Raw genomic sequence first — 13,561 nt, 5'->3', positions numbered from 1 at the left:
AGTAAATATTTTCTAACACTTGGATTTTTCTTTTGTTTTGCTTGTCATTTGCCCACATAAGAAACAAACTGATTGCTGACTCCTAATAATATAGAAATATAAAAATGAACAAGACATACATCCTGTTTTTGAGCAGTCCTACCATTCTTCCATTGAAACAGCTAATCTCAATATAATAAGATGTGTAAAGATGAGCAAAGTTCTATCAAAGCACAGTGAAGGGGAAAACCTGTTCTAAGAAGTAAAGGAAACCTTTAAAAGGAATACCTTTTGAGTTTGGCTTCATGGGGTGAGCCAGGTTTCATTAGGCAAGGCAGTGGGAGAATGTGTGGGTGTATCTATTTATAGACATACATACTTCTATAAATGCCTGCAAACTCTATGCATATGCATGCCCGATATGTGCCTGTTGTTGCAGAGAATATTGACTGGCTGATTTCATTCTCAATCCCATCCCCCTTTTGCCTGGATGCCTCCACTGTGGAGGCTGAGAAAGCTAAATACTAATAGTTAGGGATAGCCATGTAATACAGTCTGGACAGTTACCATTTATGGAAATATGCTGAGGGCCTTGGGACACATTTGCTTTTCAAAGAAGAGATAGACACAGTTGATATTACGTCCTGATTCTTGATTTCTGCATAGTTGTCATAACATACTGGTGACATCCACTTTAAGATATTGAGAAAGATCTGAGGAATGAGTTGAATATGGTTGCGTCACCATTCTAATGTCCATAGCTGCCTACTTCACTACTACTTTTCTCTGAAGGGAGGAGAGAACTTCCACTTTGCTTATGGTTCTTTCTGAACACTGATGGAGATCGTGGACTCAGAAGGCTTCCATAGGCTTAGCAGTTCATGTCAAGAGCCTTGGGTGATCACTGATGTCATACATAAGAGTGTTAACTGTTAAATTAACAACAGGAGTCGCTGTGCACTTATTCCCCATACAGGACTATATTATATTTGTACTATAAGAGTTGGCCGGTGCCACGGCTCAATAGGCTAATCCTCCGCCTGCAGCACCGGCACACCAGGTTCTAGTCCAGGTCAGGGTGCCAGATTCTATCCCGGTTGCCCCTCTTCCAGTCCAGCTCTCTGCTGTGGCCCGGGAGTGCAGTGGAGGATGGCCCAATTCCTTGGGCCCTGCACCCGCATGGGAGACCAGAAGAAGCACCTGTCTCCTGGCTTCAGATCAGCACGGTGCACCGGCCGCAGCAGCCATTGGGGGTGAACCAACGGAAAAGGAAGACCTTTGTCTGTCTGTCTCTCTCTCACTGTCCACTCTGCCTGTCCAAAAAAAAAAAAAAAAAAAAAAGTTAATTGTTAAAGTTGTTCTCAACCAATTTTTTATAATTTGTGTGTAATGGACAGTACAAATTGTTGAAATCTTTACTTAGTATAGAGTTGGTCTTCTGTATATAAAGTTAATTAAAAATGAATCTTAATGAAGAATGGGATGGGAGAGGGAGGAGGAGGTGAGATGAGAGTGGGGGTGAGACAGTGGGCATGGAGGGGAAGAACCACCATGTTCCTAAAGTTGTAATTAGGAAATTTGTATTCATTAAATAAAAGGTTTCTTAAAAAATTAGGGAACAGTGTGGGAAACTGGAGCTGCTGTTTCTTACAGAGACTGATGCTGCCTCTTGGTGTACTGCTTTCTCCTTCACTATTTCTAATTCTATCGTGTGTGCATTTCCTGACACTGTGTTACACTACAATTTAATAATAGTAGCCTGTAGCCTTACTTTTTTCCAAATAGGTCAGCAAGATTGCTGTTTCACTGTGGTAATCTTCTATGGATTCTTCTTGATTTGTTTTTAGCAGCTGCCTACTCCTTTTTAACTGAGTTTTCTTGCTGCCTCCTCCCCACCCCAACAATGTGTAGTTTTTAGAATCAGTTACATTTTTCAGAGAGGAGTGATGGCTGAAAGCCTCAGGAAATCTCAGTGTCCTGCAAAAAGAACTGGATGAAGTTGAAGATCCCTAAGAGAGAAATCTCTGGGATTAGGTCCATTAATTATCATTTAATCTCTTGATTTTAACACAGACATGTACTTCCATTTTTTGTTCTTCAAGAATCTGAACTTGTTTTTTTATTAAAGCTTTTACTACTCATTTTCTCCAGAATCTTCAGCTACTTGGAGCTACGGCCATTGAGGATAAATTGCAAGATCAAGTGCCTGAAACCATAGAAACCCTAATGAAAGCAGACATCAAAATTTGGATCCTTACAGGGGACAAGCAAGAAACTGCCATTAACATTGGTAAATCACTTAACTTATATCTTGGTACTTCTTAACAATTTGATATATTTTAGAAGATAAGTTTGAGACATATCAAGACTTGAAAGATTTGATATTTCAAGATTTTGGATTTCTACTAATGAGCATTTTAGGCTAATGTGTTTACTTATGGCCCCAAAACTCCTCTGACATTTCAGTGATTTTATATACAGTCGCAACTTAGCTCTTGCAACCACTAAATGCCCTCTCTCACCCTGCATCTGCTGACAGCCTTCCTCCCTCCCTCCCTCCATCAGGGACACATGCAGATAGCTTTTGCACAACTGATTGTGCAAATCCGGAGTTTGGACTCGTGGCAGGCTTGTGTACTCCACTTGTTCTTATGACCAAAGGTTATTTCTGAGAAAGGAAGGAAGAAGTTGCCAATTCACACTCATTCTACAGATGAGTAAATTTTGGGGGAACAGATTGTATCAGCTTGGGCCATCATAACAGAATACCACAGACTGGGTGGCTTCAACAACTTTTATTTTCTCATAGCTCTGGAAATCCAGGTCTAAGACCAAGGTGCCTGTAGGGTTAATTTCTGGTAAGGCCTCTTGCTGGCTTGCACACAGCCACCTCCTGACCCTGTCCTCCCCCCGCCTTTCCACCCAGCATGGGCGTTCCTGGTGTTTTCCTGTTCTTAGAAGGACACCAGTCCTCTTGCCTAAGTCCTTGGCCTAGTCCTTTTGGGCTTCTATAATAAAATACCATAAACTAAGTGGCTTAGAAACAGCAGAAGCTTACATCTCACAGTTCTGGAAGCTGTGAAGTCCAAGGTCAAAACACCAGCAAATTTAGTGTCTGATGAAGCAGGGAGACCAGTGAGGAGGCTGTGGCATTAATCTAGGGAAAATGTTGGGTGGAGACAGGAAGAAGTGGTTCAGTACTCCATGTGTTTTCAAAGTAGAACCAACAAAATGGACTGATAGATTAGACGTAGGGTGTCCAAGGAAGACAGGAATCACTGTGCCTCAGAGGCAGGAGAGAGTTGCCTTTACCAGAGAGAAGCCCGAAGAGATAGTGTGGTTTCTAGGGGAAAGGTCAGGGACCTGATTCCTTCGTGTGCTAAGTTTGGGATGCCTGCTGTATACCTGAGTGTCTGATGTTCAGTAGGCCCTTGGATAAGAGTCAGGAGTCTGGGAGAGAGGTCTGAGTGAGAGATACAAGTTTCAGAATGGTCAACATTTAGATGTTTGAAACCGTGAGCTGGAATGAGACCTCAGTGGGAGTGAGTGTAGATGGTATCTTGAATGGGATCGTATTGTTTCTTTAGTGAGAGCTGCCTGGCTATGCTCAGCTACAGCAAGCAGGTACAGAACAGTCAAAGGTAGGTTCAACAGGGAGTGCTTTTGCCCTGCTGCAGATACAACAAAGCAAGAAGGGCAGGAAAGGGGAGGACGCCATCGCTGTCCAGGCCAAGGAAATGTGGTGTCAGTGGATTCAAGGCCAGGCAGTCTATCCACCTGCAGCCTCCTCTGGGAGCAAAGGTGCACCAGCTTTTGCCCTTCACGCTGGTCGTTAGGAAGGGTGTTCACAGCCATTCAGAGCTCAGGTCATTGGGAATTCTTCCCCCCAGCACTCCCCACACTTGTGTATCAAGACGGCCTTCACAGGCCAGATGTTGTCCTTGTTTCATATCCCTCCAGTCTCAAGGAAGAGCATTTCCTTTTTAACGCCTATAAACCTGGAAAACAGCTGACTGCCAATATTCTGATGGTAGCAGTACTTTAGTGTCATTGCCTCTTCTCTGTGGAAAAATTGTATCAATAGATTTACTGTATGTTTGGACACAGGACACTCCTGCAAACTTCTGAAGAAGAACATGGGAATGATTGTTATAAATGAAGGCTCATTGGATGTAAGTAAAATAATGATCTTTAAAAATTCTTTTAATAAGTTAATCATCTTGTATTTTATTATGTATTCATATAGCTATGAAAATATTTTATCTTCCTGAAGCTGAAGGGCTCCTTATCACTATTGTTCTGCTTTAACACAAAGTACTCTGCTCTGAACCACATTAATGTACATTTATTCAAGCTTTGTGTCTATGACAGATGGAAACAAATTCTAAATGATTAACTTAATTTTGGGGAGGTGGCAAAGGTTGCTTTATGAAAGCACTGTGTCCAGGCATTGCTGAATGACTGTAGCTTATTCACAGCTGACCGTTTTGAAGGTTGAACAATTTATTTTTAAGATTGATTTTGAAAGAGTTACAGAGAGGGAGAGAAGAGAGAGAGATCTTCCATTCCCTAACTCACTCCCCAGATGGCTGCAACAGCTAGGGATGGTCTAAGCCAAAGCCAGAGCTCTATCCAGGTCTCCCATGTTGAGTAGCAGGGGCCCAAACAGTTGGACCATCCTCTGCTGCTTCTCCCAAGCCATTAGCACGGAGCTGGATAGGAAGTGGAAGAGCTAGGATATGAACAAGTGCCCATATGGGATGCAGCTCCATGTTGAGCCCATTATATCTGCTTTTTATATAAAGCAGATATAATATATTTTATGTATTATATTTATATATAATATATTTTTATATAAGCAGATATATATTATATTTGTTATATATATATATATATATATATATATGTATGTTGCTTCTTTAAAAATATGGTTGTGGTATTAGACCTAACAATTAATTAAACAGGTTAAGACACCTGTATCACCCAATTTATCTGAGTCTGATTGCCAGCTCTGGCTCCTGACTCCAGCATCCTACTAACTGTGGACCCCGAGAGGCAGCAGGTGATGGCTCAAGGACACTGACATGTCCACATGGGAGACCTGGATTGAGATTCTCAGCTCTCAGCTTCTTTCAGCCTGGCCCCCATCTCACCTGTTGTGGAAATCTGGGGTGTGAACTGACAGATGAAAGCTCGCTGTCTATCTCTCTCTGCCTCTCAGATAGAGATAGGTGATACATGATCTAGGATAGGTAGACAGATAGGTGATACATGATCTAGGATAGGTAGATAGGTGATACATGATCTAGGATAAGTAGATAGGTGATACATGATCTAGGATAGGTAGGTAGGTAGATGATATATGATTGAGGATAGGTAGGTAGATAGGGAAACTGATTGAACAACACAAAATAATCATTCCTGATAGGAAATACTTTTCTTTTAATGTCCTAACTTTGAAGATGAAATCTAAATTCCTAGGGTGTATTTTTCATGGCTCTGATCACTTAGTGTTCTATGTTGGAAGAGGGGAAAGACTGGTTAGGAATCCAGTGTAAACAGAAGTTAAGAAAATAGCATGTAGGTCAGATGAACTGTAAATATTTTAGAGGTGACTGTTTGTAATTTAAGGTGGAAGACAGAACAGGGGAGGTGATTATACAACTGCTTGAAATAGTCACTGTGACGCAGAGCAGAGAAAACCTGGCAATTTGGGGTGTTGGTGACGCTGAGAGACCAGACGTGTAGATGGGCTGGTGTGGAGGTGAATGATGAGGCATTTGTTTAGGAGTCAGCTGTGGAGGAGAAAGTGCAGTTAAGAAGCATTCAACTTCAGATTTTTAGATTGGACTAATGATTTTATAAATATTCATCCTTCAAACGATTCTTAAGGCTCTTTTCCCTTTCTTGGGAAATCTTTGAGCTGCCTGTAGCCTCACAAATATAATACCAGGGTGAGTCAAAGCATTGGCAGAAAGAAATTGAATTAAATGGAAACCCATGTTTTTGCTGTAAGACCCCTCATAGATGATTTTGTAATCATAGGGGTTGTTTACACCTTTCTTTATTACGGGGGTGCTTTCTGTGAACCACAAACCAAAAGAACCCCAGCCGTGGTGGGAAGTTTTACCTTCATAGTCATTCATCAGCCCCTCTGCTAAGCACCGAGAACCCACCATAAACTAGAAACCAGGGGTCTGCAGCATAACTCACTGTGGCCTCCATTCTCCACTGCTCCCTCCTATTAATGTTGGGTTATTACATCCAAGTTGTTCTAGGGAAAAAATTATGACTAAGTGCTGCACTCTAAAAACTCACAGATAATAAGGGAAGTAAAATGTGTATAAACAGTACAAAAACCAAAAGCAGTAGGGGAAAGCAGACATGTAGTAAGGTAGGTAGTTTGCTGTGAAGGCATTGTGACTTTTAGGACAGCATAAAGTAAGTGCCATTTAGCTAAGTGGAGGGAGGGAGCATACAAGTGGAAAAAGCTATTGCAAGTAATTTTCAAATTCCAGGCATATTCAGTGCATAAAAAAAGGAAATGAAACTTGAACATAAGAAGGTTTTTTCAGTATTGTCTGCATGAATATAATAACATATAAAATTTAAGTTATGAAAAAGGAGAAGAACCAATGGTAGAATCTAAATATCCTTCTATTCTATCTGAACTACCTGTTCTACACCCCTAGAGATGGCCACTAGTTCTAGTTCCTGTGTTTCCATCCAGAGCTGTTCTGCCTTTCAGAGGGGTTGGTGTATCTTTGTTGACATAAACAAATCATTGCATATTATATACACTGCTTACTTTGTTTTTCTCACTTAATACAGCTTAGCAATTGTTCTGTAAATGTATATACATATTGACCTAATTTTTTTCTAATGGTGGCGCAGTGTTTATCAGTTACCTATAGTGAAAGTATCGAGTTAAAACCAAAAATCTAATCTAGGGGGAAGGCTGGGCCAGATTTGAGAATGTGCTTCCAAAGCAAGAGGAACACATTCAAAGGCACTGGGCTTTAAGAGGTAGAATGTGAGGGCACTGTTGTGCATAGGCAGGTTTAGAAGGGTGGGTAGGCAAGGGATGGAATAAAAAAGTAAAAAGAAGTGAGTGTGAATGAAATCCAGACTTGTGCCCCGTGGTCCTGGAAATGAGCCATCCAGGGTGGGTCTAGCGCATCGCTACGGTTACTCACGGTGTTCTGAACACCACCCTCCCTGATGGTGTTTGTGCCTCTGTCGGTAGCATGAGTTAAACGTGGTGCAAGGTTTTTCTTCCACTTGGATGAAGTCAAGCATAGGACCTGTGATGCTGACACTGCATCAAGAGGAGCTTGTGACGTGCATCCATTTCATCTCAACTTAGGCTTTCACCTTGTAGCGTGCGGTAGCATTGTTCCTTTTCTTTTATTCTATTCAATCATTTTTTCCAGTTCCTGAATAAGCAAGTTCTTGAAGAGCTTATCAAGCAGTGCAAGGAATAATCTCAGGAAAAATAAGAGGAATGAAATACCAAAAATATGCAGTGTACTGTGTCAGTGTATTGTTTAGTACAGTGGTATTTATTTTCATTTTAGTGTTCCTAAGGTAGTAACTCAAAATTAGTAAGCACCTCAAAGGTTTCCTTTGTACTGGAGCAAACATGAATAAGAGTTCCAAGTGAATACTCGGTTTTAGTGAAAACAGAGACTGTGTCCCCATGTTCCAGCTTACCATTCTCTCCCCGTGCCCAGCGAAACACCTAGCACATAGTAAGTACCACAATATTTGTGATTTTACACTAAGGGCTTATGTTTTAAAAGAAAATACATCGGCTTTAAATTTGATGGTAAACAGTCATATCTGAGATGTATAAAAAAGGTTGTTGGGACAGACAATTTGTCCTAATGATTAGGATACCCTTAGCCCACCCCAGAGTGCCTGGATTCCAGCTCTGCCTCCTGATTCCAGCTTCCTGCCAGCAGCAGCAGGGATGGCCCAAGTAGTTGGGCTCCTACTGACCTCTACATGTAGAATACCTGGACTGACATCAGGAGCACTGGTGAGTGAACCAGCAGAGAGAGAGAGAAGGCAAGCTCTTACTCTCCCCTTCCCCTGTGCCCCCTCTCTGCCTCTCAAATAGTTTTTTAATTTTTTTTAAATTTTCACCATGCTTGAGGTAAGTCAGCTTGAGCATGTCCCGAATTGCACATCTCTTCCCTCTCTTATTCCCACTCTTATATTTTACAGTGATCATTTTTCAGTTAAGTTTCAGCACTTAAGAAGAATTGTGTATTGATTACAGTATTCAAGCTGACTTACCTCAAACGGTAGAGTTAGAAACATACCAGGGGATTCAAATTCAATCCCATCGAGGTGGCATGTACCAATCCCATCTCACTAGTCCCAGTGATCAATTTCTGTTCACAATTGATCGTAATGATAAGACTAAGAACCAAAGGGATCACATAAACAAGAATAGTGTCTGCAAATACTAGCTGATAGAAGCAAAAAGGGAGAGAATGATCCAACATGGGAAGTGAGATACACAGCAGACCCATAGAATGGCAAATGTCCTAAAAGCACTCTGGCCTCATAATCAGCCCTTAAGGCATGTGGATCTGGCTGAAATGCCCATGAGAGTATTTCAGGCATGGAAAGCCAAACACTCTGGGGGGGGAAAAAAAAAAACCTAAATGAAAGATCTCCACGAGTGAGATCCCAGTGGAAAGAATGGGTCATCAAAGAAGGAGGTACCTTTCTCTGAAGGGAGGAGAGAACTTCCACTTTGACCATGGCCTTGTCTAAATATGATCAGAGTCAGTGAACTCAGGGGGCTTCCATAGCCTTGGCAGCTCATGACAAGAGCCTAGGGAGACTACTGATGCCATAGACAGGAGTGTCAATTTGTTAAGTCAACAACAGGAGTCACTGTGCACTTACTCCCCATGTAGGATCTTTGTCCTTAGTGTGCTGTACATTGAGATTTAATGCTATAACTAGTACTCAAACAGTATTTTTCACTTTATGTTTCTGTGTGGGAGCAAACTGTTGAAATCTTTACTTAATGTATGCTCAACTGATCTTCTGTATATAAAGAGAATCGAAAATGAATCTTGATGTGAATGGAAGGGGAGAGGGAGTGGATAAGGGGAGGGTTGCGGGTGGGAGGGACGTTATGGGGGGAAGCCATTGTAATCCATATTCTGTACTTTGGAAATTTATATTCATTAAATAAAAATTTTAAAGAAAATTTTCACCATGCAAATATGGATTAAGGGTCAAAGGGATCACATAAATGAAACCAAGTCTCTGCTAATACTAACTGATAGAATTTTTAAAAGGAGAGAACAATCCAACATGGGAAGTGGGGCAGACTCACAGAATGACAAACAACCCTAAACAGCACTCTGTCCTCAGAATCAGCCCTTACGGCATTGGGATCTGTCTGAAAAGCCCATGAGAGCATTTCAGGCTGGGAAAGCCAAGACACTGTGGCAAAAAAATGACCTACATGAAAGATCTCTGTGAATGAGATCCCAGTGGAAAGAAGGGGCCATCAAAGAAGGAGGTACCTTTCTCTGGAGGGAGGAGAGAACTTCCACTTTGCTTATGGCCCTGTCTAAATAATGTTAGAGTTTGTGAACTCAAGAGGCTTCCCTAGCCTTGGCAACTCGTGACAAGAGCCTCGAGTAATCAGTGATGTCATAAATAAAAGTGTCAATTGTTAAATCAACAACAGGAGTCACTGTGCATTTGCTCCTCATGTAGGTCCTCTGTCCTTAATGAGTTGTACTGTGAGAATTAATGGTAAAACTAGTACTCAAACAGTATTTTATACTTCGTGTATCTGTGTGGGTGCAAACTGTTGAAATCTTTACTTAATATAGAGTTGATCTTCTGTATATAAAGATAATTAAAAATGAATCTTAATGAAGACTGAGATGGGAGAGGGAATAGGAGGTGGGAAGGAAGTGGAGGTAGCAGTGTGGGTATGGGGAGAAGAATGGCTATAATCCAAAAGCTATATGTATGAAATGTGTATTTATTAAATAAAGCTTCCAAAAATAAATTTAAAAAAATTAAAAAGTAGTTAAAAATCTCCTTGACCATTTGAGTGACAGGGTGGTGTAGAAGATCACAGGCAAACATGGTGCTGAAAGGAGGAACACTAATTTGTCCAGCTCCGGATGGCCAAGCATCCTAGCACTGCTGTTTAGGGATTGTTTTTCTCCCAGGGAGTTAAGTGGTGACTTTACAAGGCTGGTTGTTTAGGGTCAGACCCACTGGGGTGTGCTCATTTGTTTCTCAGCAGGAAAAGGAAACATCACTTTGCATAGCTCCTTCCGATCTGGATCGTCTGTCATAAAATCCAGGGCTAGCATGTCAGGCAAATCATGAGATGTTCTAGCATGCCTGTGGGTAAATCATTATTTATTGTTTCATTGAGGTGGAAAAGAAAAGTATCCTATCAGTGTTCAAATTCTACTGAAAGGTATTAAGAATATATTGGATTATCATTCCAGCAACACATTTGCATAATAAACTTTGGAACAAAATGTCTTAGGAAATAAATTGTGTTTTGTCAAGCAGCGGTTTTAATGAGTGTACTCTGGTTTCTCTGTAAAATATCACAGTGGTTAAAAGCGCAGTTCTACTCCTCTCAACTGTAGTATCCTCAGCAAATTATGAGAGTACTTCAGAAAGTTTGTGGAAGAATGAAATTAAAGTATAAGTTTATTTTGAAATCCATGTTTATGAGTAGTCTTCAGAAAAAGGTCATAGAAAATGTGTGTTATGAAAAACTATGGATGATTTCAAAATTTCTTTGCACCAAAATGAGCATCTTTTAATTCCATTTTTCACATATTTTTAAAAGTGTACTCACGAAGTCAACATTTCTGAGCCACAGCTTTACTGCCTGTAAAATAAGAACGTTACCTTTGACTATAGAGTTGGGATGGCTAGCACAGCATATGTGAAAAGCAAATATTGTGACATTTTCTAGAAAGAAGATTTCAGTAGTCTGCAGGTTGTTTTGCATTATTACTTGTGATATAAAAGATTTTTCATCTTTCAATTTTTTTCTAAGTTTCTAAATTATAACTAACATGTTATCATATATGTCCAACTGAGACATATTACTATGAAATAAATGTTCAGATTTTCCACCAAACTGTTGTTCCTAATATTGTTAAATGCCATATTTTTTTCTCATGTTGACTTTTTATAAAGTACCTATTTGAGGCTCTTAAAATATCAAGAAAATCATTTCTCTGGGTGAGCAGGGCAGTAGAAACCTTTGTCTTCCCATCATCTCAGTCATCACCCAAAAAATACCATTAAGATTTTTCATCTTCGCTTTTCAAATTTCAGTATGATTGTCCTCAAAAATATTATTCTTCAGCATTTCTAACAATTTGTAAAGAAACACATGAAACCAGACTCCGATTGAAAATACACAGGAACAGAATGGGACCCTTGCTCTCCTGAGCCAAGGTGGAACAGGTGTTCTGCCTCTTCATTCCCAATGCCTTTCACAGCCAGGGCAGCCTCTCTGCTAAGCAGAGCTGGGTGTTCTCACCCAGTTACCTGCCAGGCTCTTGTCAGTGTCAACAGGAAAGTCTCTTCAGGTGTAGGGCTGCAAAGGTGTGATGCTGTTATGGGAATATGTGTCCCAGTTTTCATATTCCAAGTTCTTGCCTTCACAGAGATAAGAATTCAAAGCAGAGGCATAAGTAGGGTGCACAAATTAGAGCAGGATTTATTGGTTTATTTAAAATGAGAGGGTGAATATACATTCACATATGCGTGTGGGCCACCCACACTGAGCAATACCCATCGTGAGTAGGCCAGAGGTTGCCTGTGAGGAGAGAGTATGGGAGGAGGCCAGAGAAGGAACAGGAACCAGCAAGAGCCAGAAGCCAAAAGCAAACAGGGCCAATCACCTGTGTAACAGTCTCTTTTATGGAGAGGGATTGGTTCCCTAATTGAATACAGGGGAGGAGTTTAGGTTGGGTTTGGTGTGTTTGAGTCTTTCTGGGATTATGGCACCTCCACATAGAGTTTAACTTGCACCTGACCATCATGGATCTTTTCCTTCCTGGTGTAGAAACAAGTGCATCATGGGAAAGTGGGCATACTGGATTGACAGAGAAGGTGTGGAGTTATAATGCAGGGCTGTGCAGAAATTATGAAAAATCTTTCAGCTCCTCTGTTCCACTCAGCTTCTTGCCTGTTTCCACTGTATCAATGCCTTTTCTCACCCATCATAAAGGTCATGGTCAATAAGCCTGTGATAAAAGATTAACAAGAGAAATGCATATCAGCTTTATTTCATCAAAACTTTATATTACCCAAGAGCCTTGAGAAATGCAGATGCAAGCATCCTGGGAAAACTTTTTATGTTTAGGTTCAACAGCTGTGTAGAAATGTAACTGGATGAAAAGAGTATGACCTAATGGTAATAGACTGGGAGGGGAAACTCGGATAGGCCTGTCCAGATTCTGCTGAGCCTCTCTGCGTGGCCCTCCTTCCTGCAGATCAGACAGGATCCCCTCCGGAATGAGAGCCTTAGAATCTGTCAGACAACACGGGTTGGAGAATTTCTGTATGGCCAGCTCGTACAGAGAAAGGGGAAAGTTGGAGTTGTAAGATTATTCATTTGTTGATTTGTTTATTTAGTTGAAAGTCAGAGTTGCTGTGACTCAGAGCTTCCATCCACTGGTTCACTGCTCAAGTTGCTCCAATGGCCAGGGCTGAGCCCGGCCAAAGCCAGGGGCCAGGAGCTTCATCCAGTCTCCCACATGGGTGGCAGGGTCCCAAGCACTTGAGCCATCTTCTGCTGCATTTTCCAAGCCATTAGCAGGGAGCTGGATGGGAAGTGAAGCAGCCGGGACACCCACCATTGCCCACAATGAGATGCCGGCATTCTAAGCGGTGGCTTTACTTGCTATACCACAACGCCAGCCCCTAGAGTTGTATTTCTCAGCTTTATGACTGGCTTTGGGAGAATGCGGTTCTAGGTTCTATGATCCATCTTGAAAAAGAGGAATGTAAATTCTGTGGATTGTCTTGTGGGGGAAAAAGGAGCAGGGAAAAGAAAGGCAGAAGAAGATCAGAAAGATCTTGCTTTTGGTATCCTTTTCCTTCCGCAGGCCAAGGCACCGTGCCTCGGGTATCGTGTTCTGGCCCCAGCAGCAGAAAGGCTGGGTTTGTTTATTTCAACTTAGTAAGAATCTTATGGGCAAGTGACATTAAGAATTATCTCAAGTTAGTATTTCAGGCATGGAAAGCCAAGACACTCTGGCAAAAAGATCTCTGTGAGTGAGATCCCAGTGGAAAGAACAGGTCTTCAAAGAGGGAGGTGCCTTTCTCTGAAGGGAGGAGAGAACCTCCACTTTGACTATGACCGTGTCTAAACAAGATAAGAGTCGGAGAACTCAAGGGGCTTCCATAGCCTTGGAAACTCATAACTGGTGCATAGGGAGATTACTGATGCCATAAACAGGAGTGTCAATTGGTAAAGTCAACAACAGGAGTCACTGTGCACTTACTCCTCATGTAGGATCTCGGTCCTTAACATGCTGTACACTGAGGCTTA

At 41.4% G+C, this 13,561-nt stretch overlaps 1 protein-coding gene across 10 annotated transcripts in view; it reads left to right on the top strand.

Annotated features, from left to right (window-relative positions):
- Positions 1-13,561, top strand: part of ATP8A1 (ATPase phospholipid transporting 8A1) — a 260,638-nt gene that overhangs the window by 152,660 nt on the left and 94,417 nt on the right. For all 10 annotated transcript variants that reach the window (XM_089327160.1, XM_070068174.2, XM_089327162.1 and 7 more), the window contains 2 exons: positions 2,131-2,269; positions 4,087-4,151. In XM_089327160.1, coding sequence (XP_089183286.1) covers positions 2,131-2,269; positions 4,087-4,151 — 204 coding nt within the window. The remainder of the gene's footprint in view (positions 1-2,130; positions 2,270-4,086; positions 4,152-13,561) is intronic.

Source organism: Oryctolagus cuniculus, chromosome 2 (assembly GCF_051225735.1).
Source record: "Oryctolagus cuniculus isolate XC-2025 breed Fujian yellow rabbit chromosome 2, ASM5122573v1, whole genome shotgun sequence".
NCBI lineage: Eukaryota > Metazoa > Chordata > Mammalia > Lagomorpha > Leporidae > Oryctolagus > Oryctolagus cuniculus.
This window is presented reverse-complemented; position numbering and strand designations above follow the sequence as displayed.